The sequence below is a fragment of the Tachyglossus aculeatus genome, chromosome 3 (assembly GCF_015852505.1).
Source record: "Tachyglossus aculeatus isolate mTacAcu1 chromosome 3, mTacAcu1.pri, whole genome shotgun sequence".
NCBI classification, from domain to species: domain Eukaryota; kingdom Metazoa; phylum Chordata; class Mammalia; order Monotremata; family Tachyglossidae; genus Tachyglossus; species Tachyglossus aculeatus.
The window spans coordinates 62,127,824-62,146,654 of NC_052068.1; the positions used below are offsets into that span (position 1 = coordinate 62,127,824).

Below are 18,831 nucleotides of genomic sequence, written 5' to 3' on the forward strand. Positions count from 1 at the left end.
TAAAGGTGGGACCGACAGGATTTAGTGATGGATTGGGTAGGTAGGTTGAATGAGAGGTGGATGGAGAGGATAGGGTGGATTGTGGCCATGTCGTAAAGGTGGGACCGACAGGATTTAGTGATGGGTTGGATAGGTAGGTTGAATGAGAGAGGTGGATGGAGAGGATAGGGTGGATTGTAGCCATGTCGTATAGGTGGGACCGACAGGATTTAGTGATGGATTGAATAGGTAGGTTGAATGAGAGAGAGATGAGTGGAGAGGAAAGGGTGGATTGTAGCCATGCCGTAAAGGTGGGACCGACAGGATTTAGTGATGGATTGGATAGGTAGGTTGAATGAGAGAGAGGTGGATGGAGAGGAAAGGATGGATTGTAGCCATGTCGTAAAGGTGGGACCGACAGGATTTAGTGATGGGTTGGATAGGTAGGTTGAATGAGAGAGAGATGGACGGAGAGGAAAGGGTGGATTGTAGCCATGTCGTATAGGTGGGACCGACAGGATTTAGTGATGGATTGAATAGGTAGGTTGAATGAGAGAAAGGTGGATGGAGAGGAAAGGGTGGATTGTAGCCATGTCCTAAAGGTGGGACCGACAGGATTTAGTGATGGATTGAGTAGGTAGGTTGAATGAGAGAGAAGTGGATGGAGAGGAAAGGGTGGATTGTAGCCATGTCGTATAGGTGGGACCGACAGGATTTAGTGATGGATTGAATAGGTAGGTTGAATGAGAGAGAGGAGTCCAGGGTAGTGCCAAGGTTATGGGCTTGTGAGACAGGAAGGACGGTGGTGCCGTCTACAGTGATGGGAAAGTGAGCGGGGGGGACAGGGTTTGGGTGGGAAGATAAGGAGTTCTGTTTTGGACATATTAAACTTGGGGTGACTGGAGGACATCCAAGTAGAGGTGTTTTGAAGGCAAGAGGAAATGCGAAACTGCAGAGGAGGAGAGAGATCGAGGCTGGAGATGCAGGTTTGGGTGTCATCCTCATGAAGGTGGTACTTGAAGCTATGGGAGCAAATGAGGTCTCCAGAAACATTCTGGGCATGTCACCCCCCCGCCCCCAAAAATCTCCAGTGGCTGCCTATCAACTTCCGTATCAAGCAAAAACTCACTATTGGCTTCCAAGCTGTCCATCCCCTGGCCCCCTCCTACCTCAGCTCCCTTCTCTCCTTGTCCAGCCCAGCCCGCACCCTCCGCTCCTCTGCCGCCGCTCACCTCCTCACCGGGCCTTGTTCTCGCCCGTCCCACCGTCGACCCCCGGCCCACGTCCTCTTCCAGGCCCGGAATGCCCTCCCTCCGCACATCCGCCAAGCTCGCTCTCTTCCTCCCTTCACAGCCCTACTGAGAGCTCACCTCCTCCAGGAGGCCTTCCCACACTGAGCCCCCCTTTTCCTCTGCTCTTCTTCCCCTCCCCATCACCCCCATTCACTCCCTCTGCCCTCCCCTTCGCACCTGTGTATACATGTACGTAACTATAATCCTATTTATTTACATTAACGCCCGTTTACTTGTTTTGATGTGTATATATCTTTATATTGATGCCTGTTTATATGATTGATGTCTGTCTCCCCCCCCCAGACCCTGAGCCCTTTGTGGGCAGGGGCTGGCTCTCTTTGTTGCCGAATTGTCCTTCCCAAGCACTTAGTCCAGTGCTCTGCACCCAGTAAGCGCTCAATAAATACGATTGAATGAATGAAGGAATGAGTGGGTGTAGCTGAAGACTAGAAGGGGACCCAGAACTGAACCTTGAGGGACCCCCACAGTGAGGGGCTGAGAGGCAGAGGAGGAGCCCGCGAGGGAGATTGAGAATTAACCCGTAAGGGGCTCACAGTCTTAATCCCCATTTTACAGGTAAGGTGCCTCAGCTACTTTTCAGTTAGAGAAGTGAAGTGACTTGCCCAGGGTCACACAGCCGACATGTGGCGAAGCTGGAATTGGAACCCAGGCCTTTCCTCTCTCCACGAGCCACGCTGCTGCTTCTGCTTCCCACTCCCCATCCCTGCCTCCTCTTTTTTTTTTATAAATGGCATTTATTAAGCGCTTATTATGTGCAAAGCACTGTTCTAAGCGCTGGGGTAGATACAAGGTAATCAGGTTGTCCCACATGGGGCTTGCAGTTTTAATCCCCATTTTACAGATGAGGGAACTGAGGCACAGAGAAGTGAAGTGACTTGCCCGAAGTCACACAGTTGGCGGAGCTGGGGATTTGAACCCATGACCTCTGACTCCAAAGCCCGGGCTCTTTTAAGCTCCTATGTGCCAGGCACTGTCCTAAGCGCTGGGGTGGATACAAGCAGATTGGATTGGACACAGTCCCTGTCCCACGTGGGGCTCACAGTCTCAATCCCCATTTTACAGATGAGAGAACTGAGGCCCAGAGAAGCAAAGTGACTCGCCCAAGGTCACACAGCAGACAAGCGGCGGAGCCGGGATTAGAACCCATGACCTTCCGGCTCCCAGGCCTGTGCTCTATCCACTAGGCCGTCCTGCTTCGGCTCAGTGGAAAGAGCCCGGGCTTTGGAGTCAGAGGTCATGGGTTCAAATCCCAGCTCTGCCGCTTGTCAGCTGTGTGGCTTTGGGCGAGTCATTTCACTTCTCTGGGCCTCAGTTCCCTCATCTGTAAAATGGGGATGAAGACTGTGACACCCTCCCCCCACCCCGTGGGACAACCTGATCTCCCTGTAACCTCCCCAGCACTTAGAACAGTGCTTGGCACATAGTAAGCGCTTAATAAATGCCATTATTATTATTATTATTATTATTCTCTGCCTAAGGGATACAGACCCAAGTGCCTAGGTGATGCAGAAAGGAACAGAGTGGGGAAATGAGAGGTTAATTAGGGAAGCTGTACTAAACGCAGGGATAGAAACAAGCTGATCAGGTCCCTGTCCTCCATGGGGCTCTGCACATCATAATAATAATAATAATGATGGCATTTGTTAAGCGCTTACTATGTGCAAAGCACTGTTCTAAGCGCCGGGGAGGTTACAAGGTGATCAGGTTGTCCCACTTGGGGCTCACAGTCTTCATCCCCCTTTTACAAATGAGGGAACTGAGGCCCAGAGAAGTGAAGTGACTTGCCCAAAATCACACAGCCGACAGTTGGCGGAGCCGGGATTTGAACCCATGACCTCTGACTCCAAAGCCCGGGCTCTTTCCACTGAGCCACGCTGCTTCACATGGTAGCTGTTCAGTAAATAGCACTGACTGAGATGAAGGCAGAAGGGGGAAGCAGTTGGTGGAGAGCCTTGAACAGTGCTTTGCACATAGTAAGCGCTTAATAAATGCCATCGTTATTATTATTATTATCCAGCCTTTGTATTTCAAGTGATAGTAATTGAACTTGGGCCTGCTTTGGGGCTCTGTTCTAAAGGAGGCCTCGTCCAATTCCTCATTAATTTTAATGAGCTGGTCTGTTGTGCCCCAACCCCAAATCCAGGGCATTCTCATTTGGCCGGGAAGCTGCGGGCCGGGAATTGGTCTGTTATGTCATTGTGTCGTACTCTGCCAGGCGTTTAGTACAGCGGTGAGCGTTCAATAAATAGGACTGATTAATGCTTGTGATTAAGCATTGGGGACCTTCATTTCCGCGGGATTTGGTATTTGTTTCTGAGGCTGTTCTTTCTCCTTTATCCCTTTCCTTCCTCTTCTCAGAAGACTTAATGTCACTTCCAAACCCCCACCCTCCAAAAAAAACCCACCCCAAGCCTGTTCATTTACACAGAGGATGCTGTCCATCTTCTGAACAAATTTAAGTGAACAAGAGTTGGGTAGTTCAGATTTGCCCAAACCCGAGTTAATCTGGCACCTTTTGAGTGACTTTAACTGCAGATCAATCAATCAGTGGCATTTACGGAGCGCTTATTTTGTGCAGAGAGCAGTGATTAAGTCAAAGAAAGTTTGTCTGTTTTCAGAGTGAGGGTCATCCTTTTAGACTGTGAGCCCACTGTTGGGTAGGGCCTGTCTCTGTATGTTGCCAACTTGTACTTCCCAAGCGCTTAGTACAGTGCTCTGCGCATAGTAAGCGCTCAATAAATACGATTGATGATGCCTGGGTAGGGGCCGTCTCTATATGTTGCCAACTTGTACTTCCCAAGCGCTTAGTACAGTGCTCTGCACACAGTAAGAGCTCAATACATACGATTGAATGAATGAACGCCTGTCCCGATCGTCGTCCCCGTGCTTTCCATTAGCCCCTCCCTTTAGCTAAGTTATCCAACGCGCCCCATCCCTACCGGCACCCCGAAACTGGAAAGAACAAAGAAACAAAAGCGGGATGGGCTGGGAAATGCTCGGTGGAAGGGGATTCACACAAGACGCAGCCAGTTCCCAACTCCTTTATTGATGAATTGAAGATGGAAGCCCGGTTAGAAGGGAATTTTAAAGAGTGGAAGGAAGGAATTCTCCTAGAGGTCCCTGTGCCGTGCCTTATTTTAGGTCCAGCTGGTTCGTTTTTCCCTTTCTCCCGGAATGGAGAATTCCTTCCGCGTATTTTTCTCATTCATTTCTGCAGGCTTCTTGAAGGGGAGGGAGATCGTTTGGCTAGCGTCTTCTAAGGACCAGAAAATCGAACCCCATTGAAAAAGGCTCGGCATTGTCAGTTGTTAGGATTATTGTATCGGTATGGACTTCAGCTCTGGGTTACGTAGGAGTTCATTAAGTCGGACAGAGCCCCCGTCCACCCCGCCGGAGCTCTCAGTTTGAAGTTAGTGGTGAGGAAATCCCACAGCTCCCCGACGCCAGGCTGCATCCCCTAGACCAGAGAAGCAGAGTGGAGTAGGGGATAGAGGAAGGGCCTGGGATTCAGAAGGACCTGGATAAGCGCTTAGTACAGTGCTCTGCACATAGTAAGCGCTCAATAAATACGATTGATTGGTTGATTGATTGATTCTAATCCCAGCTCCGTCATTCATCTGCCGGGCGGGCCTCAGTCACATGATAATAATAATAATAATAATAGCATTTATTAAGCGCTTACTACACGCAAAGCATCATCATCAATCGTATTTATTGAGCGCTTACTGTGTGCAGAGCACTGTGCTGAGCGCTTGGGAAGTACAAATTGGCAACATATAGAGTCAGTCCCTGCCCAACAGTGGGCTCACAGTCTACAAGGGGGAGACAGAGAACAAAACCAAACATACTAACAAAATAAAATAAATAGAATAGATAGGTACATGTAAGATAAATAAATAAATAGAGTAATAAATATGTACAAACATATATGCATATATACAGGTGCTGTGGGGAAGGGAAGGAGGTAAGATGGGGGGATGGAGAGGGGGACGAGGGGGAGAGGAGGGAAGGGGCTCAGTCTGGGAAGGCCTCCTGAGTCTGCCGGGTGGGCCTCAGTCACATAATAACAATAATAATAATAATAATAATAATAATAATAATAATGGCATTTATTAAGCACTTACTACACGCAAAGCACTGTTCTAAGCACTGGAGAGGTTACAGGGTGATCAGGTTGTCCCACGGTGGGCTCACAATCTAAATCCCCCATTTTACAGATGAGGTAACTGAGGTACGGAGCAGTTAAGTGACTTGCCCAAAGTCACACAGCTGACAGTTGGTGGAGCCGGGATTTGAATGCATGACTTCTGACTCCAAAGCCTGTGCGCTTTCCACTGAGCCATGCTGCTTCTTTGTACCTCATCTGTAAAAAGCCGTTCAAGATCGTCAGCCCCGTGTGGGGCAGGGACCGCGGCCGACCCGGTTCATTCATTCAGTCGTATTTATTGAGCGCTTACTGTGTGCAGAGCACTGTACTAAACTCAATTAGATCATACCTCAAGAAGCTCAAGAAGCAGCGTGGCTCAGTGGAAGGAGCCCGGGCTTTGGAGCCAGAGGTCATGGGTTCGAATCCCGGCTCCTCCACGTGTCTGCTGTGTGACCTTGGGCAAGTCACTTAACTTCTCTGAGCCTCAGTTACCTCATCTGTAAAATGGGGATGAAGACTGTGAGCCCCACATGGGACACCTTGATCACCTTGTATCCCCCCCAGCGCTTAGAACAGTGCTCTGCACATAGTAAGCGCTTAATAAATGCCATCATGAAATTAAAAATACCTTCCCCAGGTCTTAGAACACGTAGTAAGCGCTTAAAAAATACCATTATTATTATTGCTGTTATTGTTACTGTGCCGTGTTCTCTACTTTGCCCAAAAGCAACACAGCGTATTCACCAACGTCGATCGCTCGTATTTATCTAGCGCTTACCGTGTGCGGAGCATTATACAGGGCGCTGGGGAAAGTACAAACAATGGAAGAGATGCATCAGGGATGCACAATAGCCCAGCAAAAGAAAGTCGATCACTAGACTGTGAGCCCGTTGTTGGGTAGGGACCGTCTCTTTATGTTGCCGACTTCCCAAGGGCTTAGTACAGTGCTCAGCACACAGTAAGCGCTCAGTAAATACGATGGAATGAATGAACTAGTATTTCCCGAGCGCTTACTTTGTTGCAGAGCACTGGATTAAGCGCTCAGGAGAGTCCAGTACAGTGGGGTGCGTGGACACGACTCCTGCCCACAGGGGGAATGCAGTCTGGGTGGGATTCTTTGAGCAGGTGCTCTTTTTTTTTGTCTCCCCCTTCTAGACCGTGAGCCCACTGTTGGGTAGGGACCGTCTCTATGTGTTGCCGACTTGTACTTCCCAAGCGCTTAGAACAGTGCTCTGCACATAGTAAGCGCTCAATAAATACGATTGATTGATTTAGGCCTGCGTTTTTCGGCTCTCTTTTTCCCTGTTGTTCCTCAGCTTGTCCGGAGCTCACCTTCCAACTGGAGTCCATCCCTGTCTCAATGTTTTGTTTTGTTGTCTGTCTCCCCCTTCTAGACTGCGAGCCCACTGTTGGGTAGGGACCGTCTCTCTATGTTGCCAACTTGTACTTCCCAAGCGCTTAGTACAGTGCTCTGCACACAGTAAGCGCTCAATAAATACGATTGATTGATTGATTGATTGATTGTCAGCTGTGTGACTTTGGGCAAGTCCCTTCATTTCTCTGGGCCTCAGTTCCCTCATCTGTAAAATGGGGGTGAAGACTGTGAGCCCCACGTGGGACAACTTGATCACCCTGTAACCCCCCCCCCCCCCCCCGAGTACTTAGAACAGTGCTTGGCACATAGTAAGCGCTTAACAAATGCCATCATTATTATTATATTATTATTATAGTAAGAGCTTAACAAATGCCATCATTATTATTATATTATTATTATTATAGTAAGAGCTTAACAAATGCCATCATTATTATTATTATTATTTGGTTGGCTGGGCAGCTTGGTGTGTTTGGGTAATGTTGGGTGGTCAGATGCTGCACCCCTTTTGATTGCGAGTCCAATCTTGCAAATGCTAGAGTAACCAAAATGTACCATCTTCCATCCGTCAGTGGTATTTATTGAGAACCATCTGCAGAGGACCATACTAAGTGCTTGGGAAAGTCAAAACAACAAGAGTTGGTAGGTGTGATCCCTGCCCACAAGAAGCTTACAGTCTGCATGCTTCCCTAATCATAATAATAGCAGTATTTAAGCGCTTACTAAGTGCTGAGCATTGTACTTAGCCCTGGGTTGGACACAGTCCCTGTCCCTCACAGTTTTAATATCCATTTTACAGATGAGGTAACTGAGGCCCAAGAGAAGTGACTTGCCCAAGATCACACAGCAGACAACTGCCAAACTCTTCAAGCAGGCTGGGAAACATTTATCAAATAGATTCTTTGGCCTCTCCCAGCTGATATCCTAGAGATACTTCAGAAATCATCATCAATCGTATTTATTGAGCGCTTACTGTGTGCAGAGCACTGTACTAAGCGCTTGGGAAATCCAAGTTGGCAACACATAGGGACGGTCCCTACCCAACAGTGGGCTCACAGTCTAAAAGGGGGAGACAGAGAACAAAACCAAGCATATTAACAAAATAAAATAAATAGAATAGATATGTACAAGTAAAATAAGTAGAGTAATAAATATGTACAAACATATATACAGGTGCTGTGGGGAAGGGAAGGAGATTCACCGACTGATATCCTTCGAAACAGTTGCTCTCCATTAAATGGGCTTGGTTTCTTCTCGGTTGCATTTATAAGGGTCAAGCCAAGCGTGGTGGTGTGGGATGAAATAACAGATTGTCCCTCTGTCTTCCTTGCAGGTGAAGTGTTAAAGGTCTTAAACAAGTTTTACAAAAGGAAAGAAATGCAGAGACTGGGTGCCGATAACGGTTTGGATGGTAAGGAGGGTGCTCAGTTCGGTTTTTCAGGGCAGGGATTGGAATCGCGTTCCATCTGGAGGAAGGGAGGGAAGGACGGAGGAGGGCCTCGGGATCCGGACATGCGACAAGATCCCGGATAAGACATCGGGAACGTTTACGCCTGGCCGGGTGCCGTAGCCTTTCGGATATCCATCGGCTTCCACAAAAGTGCTCTCTGCGTGGATGTTAGCACCAAGCATGTTGTGCCTGTAACGTGCGAGTCAACGCGTTTCTCCCATGGCAGGTTCTAAAGCAGAGGTGGTAAATCGTAATCGAGCGTAAATCGCGCCACTTCCATTGCTTGAATTGGAAACGGATTTCGAAGCTGCTCGGGTGGTCTTATTTAGAAGTGAAAGAAAATTGAGTCTGGTTCGATTGTGTTCCTAAAGACCCTAAATGCTTTTTAAGCGTTTTTGAGGGACAGTGAGCATTGTAAAGAATGCTTTACACATTAAGAAGTTATTCGCAGTGACATCTTTGAGGCACCCGAGGGCATCTGCCTGATGGGATCTTTTTTGTGTGTATTTCGCAGCTCGACTCTTCTACCAGGCTTTCATCAGCTTCAGAAAATACATTATGGAATCTGAGTCCCTGAATGTGGATGTCCATATCATTCTGAGTGATATATGCTGCGATGCAGGCAAGTCTGTAAAAATGTTTTGCTGCTGCTTCTTTAATGCGGTATCCTGCCTGTTTTTCCTGTCTTTGGGGTTCAGTTGTGATATAGCATTCTGCTTGGCTTTAAAGCCCTCAGTTACCGTGCCTCTCTCCTCCTACACCTCGCTGCTCTGCCCCTACAACCCAGCCCGCACACTTGGCTCCTCTAATACTCACTTACTCACCGTACCTCCATCTCGTCCATCTCGCCGCTGACCTTTCGCTCCCGTCCTACCTCTGAGCAGGTACATCCTCCCTCTTCATATCCGCCAGACAATGACTCTCTCCCCCTTCCTCCCTTCAAGGCCCTACTGAGAGCTCACCTCCTCCAGGAGGCCTTCGCACACTGAGCCCCATCCTTCCTCTCCCCCTCGTCCCCCTCTCCATCCCCCACATCTTACCTCCTTCCCTTCCCCGCAGCACCTGTATATTTGTATATATGTTTGTACATATTTATTACTCTATTTTACTTGTACATATCTATTCTATTTATTTTATTTTGTTAGTACGTTTGGTTTTGTTCTCTGTCTCCCCCTTTTAGACTGTGAGCCCACTGTTGGGTAGGGACTGTCTCTATATGTTGCCAGCTTGTACTTCCCAAGCGCTTAGTATTAGTGCTCTGCACACAGTAAGCGCTCAATAAATACGATTGATTGATTGATTGATTGATTCAAAGCCTTCTTGAAGGCCCATCTCCTCCAAGAGGCCTTCCCTGACTAAGCCCCCCTTTCCCCTTCTCCCACTCCCTTCTGCGTCACCGTGACTTGCTCCCCTTTATTCTGCCTCCCTCCCAGCCCCACAGCGCTGTAATTTTATTTTTTTATATTAACGTCCGGCTCCTCCTCCAGGCTGTAAACTCATCGTGAGCAGGGAAAGTCTGTTACCGTACTCTCCCAAGCACAGAGTATGGGCTCAATAATAAGATAATAATAATAATAATGGCATTTGTTAAGCGCTTCCTATGTGCAGGGCACTGTTCTAAGCGCTGGGATCACCTAGCTTATTTTGTAGGAGGAGCAAGCAGGTGAGTTCAGCTAATATTGGGTAGCACATTGGAAGCTCTGAGTCAGGCATTTCAGTCATCAGTTGTATTTCATTCATCAGTTGAGCCCACTGCTGGGTAGGGACTGTCTCTATATGTTACCAACTTGTACTTCCCAAGCGCTTAGTACAGTGCTCTGCACACAGTAAGTGCTCAATAAATACAATTGATGATGATGATGATGATTTATTGAGTGCTTACTGTGTGCAGAGCACTGTACTAAGTGCTTTGCCGTGCCCCAGCAGGAAAACAGTTAGGGCTTCCAATCAATCAATCAATCGTATTTATTGAGCACTTACTGTGTGCAGAGCACTGTACCAAGCGCTTGGGAAGTACAAGTTGGCAACATATAGAGACAGTCCCTACCCAACAGTGGGCTCACAGTCTAGAAAGGGGAGACAAGAGAACAAAACCAAACATATTAACAAAATAAAATAAATAGAATAGATATGTGCAAGTAAAATAAATAAATAAATAGAGTAATAAATGTGTACAAACATATATACACTCTCCATAGCCGGGCTGGACAACTTCACACTTAGCTGACACTGAGGTGGATCAGCCCATGGTGATTTTAAAGTTAAAATCTAGAAATGGTTTTGTAATTACAAGCCATATGAACACACATTTTCGAAAATGGGAAAATAACTTTTACACAGTGACCTGTTTTAGAGAAATTGAAGATCAGAATTAAAATCTAGAAATGGTTTCGTAATTGCAGGCCATATGAACACACATTTTCGAAAATGGGAAAATAACTTTTACACAGCGACCTATTTTAGAGAAATTAAAGATCGGAATTAAAATCTAGAAATGGTTTTGTATTCAAATCTAGAAATGGTTAAAGTTATTTCTCCCCTAGCCTCTTTTGTCCCATTCACCACAGCTCTACCGAAGCCGCGTGGCTCAGTGGAAAGAGCACAGGCTTTGGAGTCGGAGGTCATGGGTTCAAATCCCGGCTCCTCCATTTGTCAGCCGTGTGACTTTGGACAAGTCACTTCACTTCTCTGGGCCTCAGTTACCTCATCTGGAAAATGGGGAGTAAAAAACTGTGAGCCCCCCATGGGGCAACCTGGTCACCTTGTAACGTCCCCAGCACTTAGAACAGTGCTTTGCACATAGTAAGCACTTAATAAATGCCATTATTATTATTATGATAATGTCTGTCTCCCCATTTAGACTGTAGTCTCGTGAGCAGGGAACGTGTCTACCAACTCGGTTGTATCGTACTCTCCCTAGCGCTTAGTGCTCTTCCTACAGTAAGCGCTCAATAAATACCATTTATTAATCGGGCCACCCTCCTCCCACCTCCTCCAAAACACAGAGGTGAAACCCAGTCATCATCATCGTCAATCGTATTTATTGAGCGCTTACTGTGTGCAGAGCACTGTACCAAGCGCTTGGGAAGTACAAATTGGCAACATACAGAGACAGTCCCTGCCCAACAGTGGGCTCACAGTCTAAAAGGGGGAGCCAGAGAACGAAACCAAACATACTGACAAAATAAAATAAATAGAATAGATATGGACAAAATATGTAGATACGTACAGTCAGCATTTCATTCCGCAGGTGTCTAACTTCTTGAGGGGGAATTGGCTTTTCAAGACTTCAGCCTCCCCTTGCTGAAGTTGCGGTGTGGATCAGTCGCTGTGGGCATCAGTTTTTTGTCTCTGCCCACGTTCCTAATAATGTGGCCACTAACTTGACTTTTCAACCTCCTCTGTCCACTTACGGGCAATTTAGAGAAGCCGCATGGCCGAGTGGAAAAAGCCCAGCTGGGAGTCCGAGGACCTGGTTTCTAATCCCAACCCCACCAAATAATAATAATAGTAATAGCATTTATTAAGTGCTTACTGTGTGCAAACCACTATTCTAAGCACTGGGGAGGTTACAAGGTGATCAGGTGGTCCCACGGGGGCTCATGGTCTTCATCCCCATTTTACAGATGAGGGAACTGAGGCGCAGAACAGTGAAGTGACTTGCCCAAAGTCACACAGCTGACAAGTGGCGGAGCTGAGATGAGGGAACTGAGGCACTTAAAAGTGAAGTGACTTGCCCAAAGTCACACAGCTGACAAGTGGCGGAGCCGACATTTGAACCCATGACCTCTGATTCCATTCATTCGTTTGTTCAATCATATTTTTGAGCGCTTACTAAGTGCAGGGCACTGTACTAAGCGCTTGGGAAGTGCAAGCAGAGTGGCTCAGTGGAAAAGAGCCCGGGCTTTGGAGTCAGAGGTCATGGGTTCAAATCCAGGCTCTGCCAATTGTCAGCTGTGTGACTTTGGGCAAGTCACTTCACTTCTCTGGGCCTCATCTGTAAAATGGGGATGAAGACTGTGAGCCCCACGTGGAACAACCTCATCACCTTGTATCCCCCCGGCGCTTAGAACAGTGCTTTGCACATAGTAAGCGCTTAATAAATGCCAATATTATTTTTATTATTCTCTGTGCCTGTTACCTCATCTGGATAATGGGGATGAAGACTGTGAGCCCCCCGTGGGACAACCTGATCACCTTGTATCCTCCCCGGCGCTTAGAACAGTGCTTTGCACATAGTAAGCGCTTAACAAATGCCATCATTATTATTACTATTACAAGTTGGCAACATACAGAGACGGTCCCTACCCATCAACGGGCTCACAGTCTAGAAGGGGGAGACAGACAACAAAACCAAACACGTGGACAGGTGTCAAGTCATCAGGAGAAATAAAAATAAAGCTAGATGCACATTATTAACAAAATAAGTAGAATAGTAAATGTGTACTCCAAAGCTCGTGCCCTTTCCACCGAGCCATGCTGTTGCTGTTTGACCTTTCGCAAGTCACTCGACTTCTCTGTGCCTCATTTCCTCAACTGAGCGGTAAATGGGCATTAAATATTTATTCTTCCTCCTACTTAGACACTGAGCCCCTTGCGGGACGGGGACTGTGTCCGACCTAATTAATCTGTACATACCCCATGCTTAGAATCAACCAATCAATCGTATTTATTGAGCGCTTACTGTGTGCAGAGCACTGTACTAAGCGCTTGGGAAGTACAACTTGGCAACATAGAGACAGTCAATCAATCGTATTTATTGAGCGCTTACTGTGTGCAGAGCACTGTACTAAGCGCTTGGGAAGTACAAGTTGGCAACATATAGAGACAGTCCCTACCCAACACTGGGCTCACAGTCTAGAAGGGGGAGGCGGAGAACGAAACCAAACATACTAACAAAATAAAATAAATAGAATAGATATGTACAAGTAAAATAAATAAATGGAGTAATAAATATGTACAAACATATGTACATGTATACAGGTATAGAATGGCATTTGACACGTACTAAGTGTTTAACCGATTCCATTAAAAAAAAAAATCATTTTTTACCTCACTGTCAGCTAAATCATCATCATCATCATCATCAATCGTATTTATTGAGCGCTTACTGTGTGCAGAGCACTGTACTAAGCGCTTGGGAAGTACAAGTTGGCAACACATAGAGACAGTCCCTACCCAACAGTGGGCTCACAGTCTAAAAGGGGGAGACAGAGAACAAAACCAAACATACTAACAAAATAAAATAAATAGAATAGATAGGTACAAGTAAAATAAATAAATAGAGTAATAAATATGTACAAACATATATACAGGTATAGAATGGCATTTGACACGTACTAAGTGTTTAACCGATTCCATTAAAAAAAAAATCATTTTCTACCTCAGTGTCAGCTAAATGTGAGGTTGCCCAGCCCGGCTATGGAGAATCTATTTCGAAGCCCTAACTGTTTTGCCGCTGGGGCTTGGCAAAGCGCTCAGTACAGTGCCCTGCACACGGTAAGCAGGTTTCAGGTAATCGTATAACAGGTCCCACTAAAAAAAAAAAATCTGTAGGTGTGCAGGTGTCGCCAACTCCAACATCAGTGGAGCAGGAGCTGCAGATGATCTGCCTTCTCCAATGTAGTAGAGAAAAAACTAAAAAGAATTTATTCAGGTCGGTAACCGGAGCTGTGGTGCGACGAACCTGTAGTAGAGAAAAAGCTAAAAAGAATTTATTCAGGTCGGTAAGCGGAGCTGTGGTGCGACGAACCTGTGGTAGAGAAAAAACTAAAAAGAATTTATTCAGGTCGGTAAGCGGAGCTGGGGTGCGACGAACCTGTAGTAGAGAAAAAACTAAAAAGAATTTATTCAGGTTGGTAAGCGGAGCTGAGGTGCGACGATCATGTAGTAGAGAAAAAACTAAAAAGAATTTATTCAGGTCGGTAAGCGGAGCTGTGGTGCGACGGACCTGTAGTAGAGAAAAAACTAAAAAGAATTTATTCAGGTCGGTAACCGGAGCTGTGGTGCGGCAAACCTGTAGTAGAGAAAAAGCTAAAAATAATTTATTCAGGTCGGTAAGCGGAGCTGGGGTGCGACGAACCTGTAGTAGAGAAAAAACTAAAAAGAATTTATTCAGGTCAGTAACCGGAGCTGGGGTGCCACGAACCTGTTTTGTCCTCACTGGGGGAGTCAGACTCCCACCGACTCTGGCCTCTGTATCAGTCAGTCGGTGGTATTTATTGGGCGCTTGCTGGGAGCCGGGTCCTCTGGCTACGGGCTAGGCGCCTCAGCCTCTGTCAGCTGCTTCAGGAAGAAGAGTTTGTCTGAAGCGCTCTCATCCTATCCCGTCTGGACTACTGCATCAGCCTTCTCTCTGATCTCCCATCCTCGTGTCTCTCTCCACTTCAATCCATACTTCATGCTGCCGCCCGGATTGTCTCTGTCCAGAAACGCTCTGGGCCTATTACTCCCCTCCTCAAAACTCTCCAGTGGCTACCAATCAATCTGCGCATCAGGCAGAAACTCCTCCCCCTGGGCTTCCAGGCTGTCCATCCCCTGGCCCCCTCCTCCCTCCCCTCCCTTCTCTCCTTCTCCAGCCCAGCCCGCACCCTCCGCTCCTCCGCCGCTAATCTCCTCACCGGGCCTCGTTCTCTCCTGTCCCGCCTTCGACCCCCGGCCCACGTCCTCCCCCGGGCCTGGAATGCCCCCAATCCCTCTGCCCATCCGCCAAGCTCGCTCTCTTCCTCCCTTCAAGGCCCTGCTGAGAGCTCACCTCCTCCAGGAGGCCTTCCCAGACTGAGCCCCTTCCTTCCTCTCCCCCTCGTCCCCCTCTCCATCCCCCCATCTTACCTCCTTCCCTTCCCCACAGCACCTGTATATATGTATATATGTTTGTACATATTTATTACTCTATTTTACTTGTACATATCTATTCTATTTTATTTTGTTAGTATGTTTGGTTTTGTTCTCTGTCTCCCCCTTTTAGACTGTGAGTTGGGTAGGGACTGTCTCTATATGTTGCCAATTTGTACTTCCCAAGCGCTTAGTATAGTGCTCTGCACATAGTAAGCGCTCAATAAATACGATTGATTGATGATGATGATGAAGGCACAAGGGAAGCTTGGGCTAGCTCCGGTCTTGCATTTCCAGGTCACGTGGATGATCTCTTCCCCTTTTTCATGAGGCACGCCAAGCAGATATTTCCCATGTTGGACTGTATGGACGACCTCCGCAAAATCAGCGATTTACGATTGCCCCCCAACTGGTAAGTTTCTTCACGTGGTGATGCGGGTTACGTGTTTCAGCGTCGCCCGATGAACGGCTCCGACTTTGTTTTGCCTGCGACTCAGGCATCAATCGATCAATCAATTGTATTTATTAAGCGCTTACTTGTGTGCAGAGCACTGCATCCCCCAGCACCATCCTTTTGGCTTTTCTATTGTGCCCATATCACACCTGTCTGCATGTTCTGTTTTGTTGTCAGTCTCCCCCTTCTAGACTGTGAGCCCACTGTTGGGTAGGGACCGTCTCTCTATGTTGCCAATTTGTACTTCCCAAGCGCTTAGTACAGTGCTCTGCACATAGTAAGCGCTCAATAAATACGATTGATGATGAAAGAGAACAGTCGTCTGGCTGGGCGTAACATTTCCTGGAGAGCAAATCTGGCCGGCGTTTAAGGGTGATTGGGGTCCAGAGAATGAAGCAGTGGGCTCAGAGGTTCTCATTTGGCGTCTTAATTTAAGACGTCATGAGTCCTTGGGTGAGTCATGTGTGTAATCTTTGTGTCCCACTCCTGCTGTAAGTGCAGTAGTGATTTTGTTTCCCAGCCCAACAGAAGAATAAAGAATTCGTCTTAATGGAAATACTGACTGATTCAGTTCATTCGATCGTATTTATAAATCGTATTTATTTATTTATCGTATTGAGCGCTTATGCTGTACAAAGCACTGCACTGGGCGCTTGGGAGAGTACAATGTAACAATAAACAGGCACAGTCCCTGCCCCAAGCGAATTTAATACACACTATCCCCGGAGCTGGTTATAATCAGTCAGTCATTCAGTTGTATTTATTGAGCACTTATTCTGTGCCGAGCACCGTACTAAGCACGTATGAGAATCCAATATACCAGACAAATTCCCTGCCCACAGTCATCATCATCATCAATCGTATTTATTGAGCGCTTACTATGTGCAGAGCACTGTACTAAGCGCTCGGGAAGTACAAATTGGCAACATATAGAGACGGTCCCTACCCAACAGTGGGCTCACAGTCTAAAAGGGGGAGACAGAGAACAAAACCAAACATACTAACAAAATAAAATAAATAGATATGTACAAGTAAAATAAATAAATAGAGTAATAAATATGTACAAACATATATACGTATATACAGGTGCTGTGGGGAAGGGAAGGAGGTAAGATAGGGGGATGGAGAGGGGGACGAGGGGGAGAGGAAGGAAGGGGCTCAGTCTGGGAAGACCTCCTGGAGGAGGTGAGCTCTCAGCAGGGCCTAATGAGCAGGGCACAATGAGCTTGCAGTCTTGATGGGGAGACAATCAATCAATCAATCAATCATTTATTGAGCGCTTACTATGTGCAGAGCACTGTACTAAGCGCTTGGGAAGTACAAATTGGCAACACATAGAGACAGTCCCTACCCAACAGTGGGCTCACAGTCTAAAAGGGGGAGACAGAGAACAAAACTAAACATACTGACAAAATAAAATAAATAGATATGTACAAGTAAAATAAATAAATAGAGTAATAAATATGTACGAACATATATACGTATATACAGGTGCTGTGGGGAAGGGAAGGAGGTAAGATGGGGGGATGGAGAGGGGGACGAGGGGGAGAGGAAGGAAGGGGCTCAGTGTGGGAAGGCCTCCTGGAGGAGGTGAGCTCTCAGCAGGGCCTAATGAGCCGGGCACAATGAGCTTGCAGTCTTGATGGGGAGACAATCAATCAATCAATCAATCATATTTATTGAGCGCTTACTATGTGCAGAGCACTGTACTAAGTGCTTGGGAAGTACAAATTGGCAACACATAGAGACAGTCCCTACCCAACAGTGGGCTCACAGTCTAAAAGGGGGAGACAGAGAACAAAACTAAACATACCAACAAAATAAAATAAATAGGATAGAAATGTACAAGTAAAATAAATAAATAAATAGAGTAATGAATATGTACAACCACATATACATCTATACAGGTGCTGTGGGGAAGGGAAGGAGGTAAGATGGGGGGGATGGAGAGGGGGACGAGGGGGAGAGGAAGGAAGGGGCTCAAGGGGGAGACAGACATTAATATACATACGTGAAATTACAGATGTGTACATAAGCGTTGTGATGCTGGGCTGGGGGACGAATAAAGGGAGCAAGTCAGGGTGACGCAGAAGGGAGTGGAAGAATAAGAAACAGCGTGGCGTAGTGGATGACGCTCCGACTTGGAGGTCAGAAGGAACCGGGTTCTAATTCCGACTCTGCCACTCATCAGCTGTGTGATCTTGGGCAAGCCATGTAACTTCTCAGTGCCTCAGTTCTCTCATCTCTGTTGGGTAGGGACCGTCTCTATATGTTGCCAACTTGTACTTCCCAAGCGCTTAGTACAGTGCTCTGCACACAGTAAGTGCTCAATTAATACGATTGATTGATTGATTAAGACTGTGAGCCTCACTGGGACACAGACCGTGTCCAACCTGATGAGCTCGTATTTACCCCAGCGCTTAGTACGGTGCCTGGCATGTAGTAAGCGCTTAACAGATACTGGAAAAGAATTGGGCGTTCTCAATAGGAAGCAACCTCATTTTGGTTAAGACGTTTCTCTTTCTGGTGGTGTTCCTAAAGCAGCGAAAAAGTGGGTGTGCGGGCTTTCCCAGGTGATAATTTATTCAAGTCGATTCTGCCAGGTTTCGGTAGCTTTTGCTTTCTTTAATAATAGTGATAATAATAACAGCAACAATAATGGTATCGACAGTGTTATTAAGTGCTTACTATGCACAACGCATTGTACTAAGCGCTGGGGTGGTTACAAGCAAATAGGGTTGGACATAGTCCCTGTCCTACATAGAGAAGCAGCATGGCTCAGTGGAAAGAGCCCGGGCTTTGGAGTCAGTGGTCATGGGTTCAAATCCCGGCTCCGCCAATTGTCGGCTGTGTGGCCGTGGGCAAGTCACTTAAGTTCTCTGTGCCTCAGTTACCTCATCTGTAAAATGGGGGATTGACTGTGAGCCCCCCGTGGGACAACCTGATCACCTTGTATCCCCCCAGTGCTTAGAACGGTGCTTTGCACATAGTAAACACTTAATAAATGCCATTATTATTATTATTATTATTATCATAAGGCTCACGGTCTTAATCCCCATTTTACAGATGAGGTAACTGAGGCATAGAGAAGTGAAGTGACTTGAGTTTGCTTTCAGAGCAGGCTCTAGGCCTTCCATCTCAATCTTCTAGACTGTGAGCCCGCTGTTGGGTAGGCACCGTCTCTCTATGTTGCCAACTTGGACTTCCCAAGCGCTTAGTCCAGTGCTCTGCACACAGTAAGCGCTCAATAAATACGACTGAATGAATGATAACCAGACCGCT

At 46.8% G+C, this 18,831-nt stretch overlaps 1 protein-coding gene across 1 annotated transcript in view; it reads left to right on the forward strand.

The window, feature by feature from the left end:
* SUPV3L1 (Suv3 like RNA helicase) overlaps positions 1-18,831 on the forward strand; it is a 67,121-nt gene that overhangs the window by 6,147 nt on the left and 42,143 nt on the right. The window contains exons 2-4 of the mRNA XM_038743771.1: positions 8,145-8,222; positions 8,776-8,883; positions 15,393-15,507. Coding sequence (XP_038599699.1) covers positions 8,189-8,222; positions 8,776-8,883; positions 15,393-15,507 — 257 coding nt within the window. The 5' untranslated portion in view covers positions 8,145-8,188. The remainder of the gene's footprint in view (positions 1-8,144; positions 8,223-8,775; positions 8,884-15,392; positions 15,508-18,831) is intronic.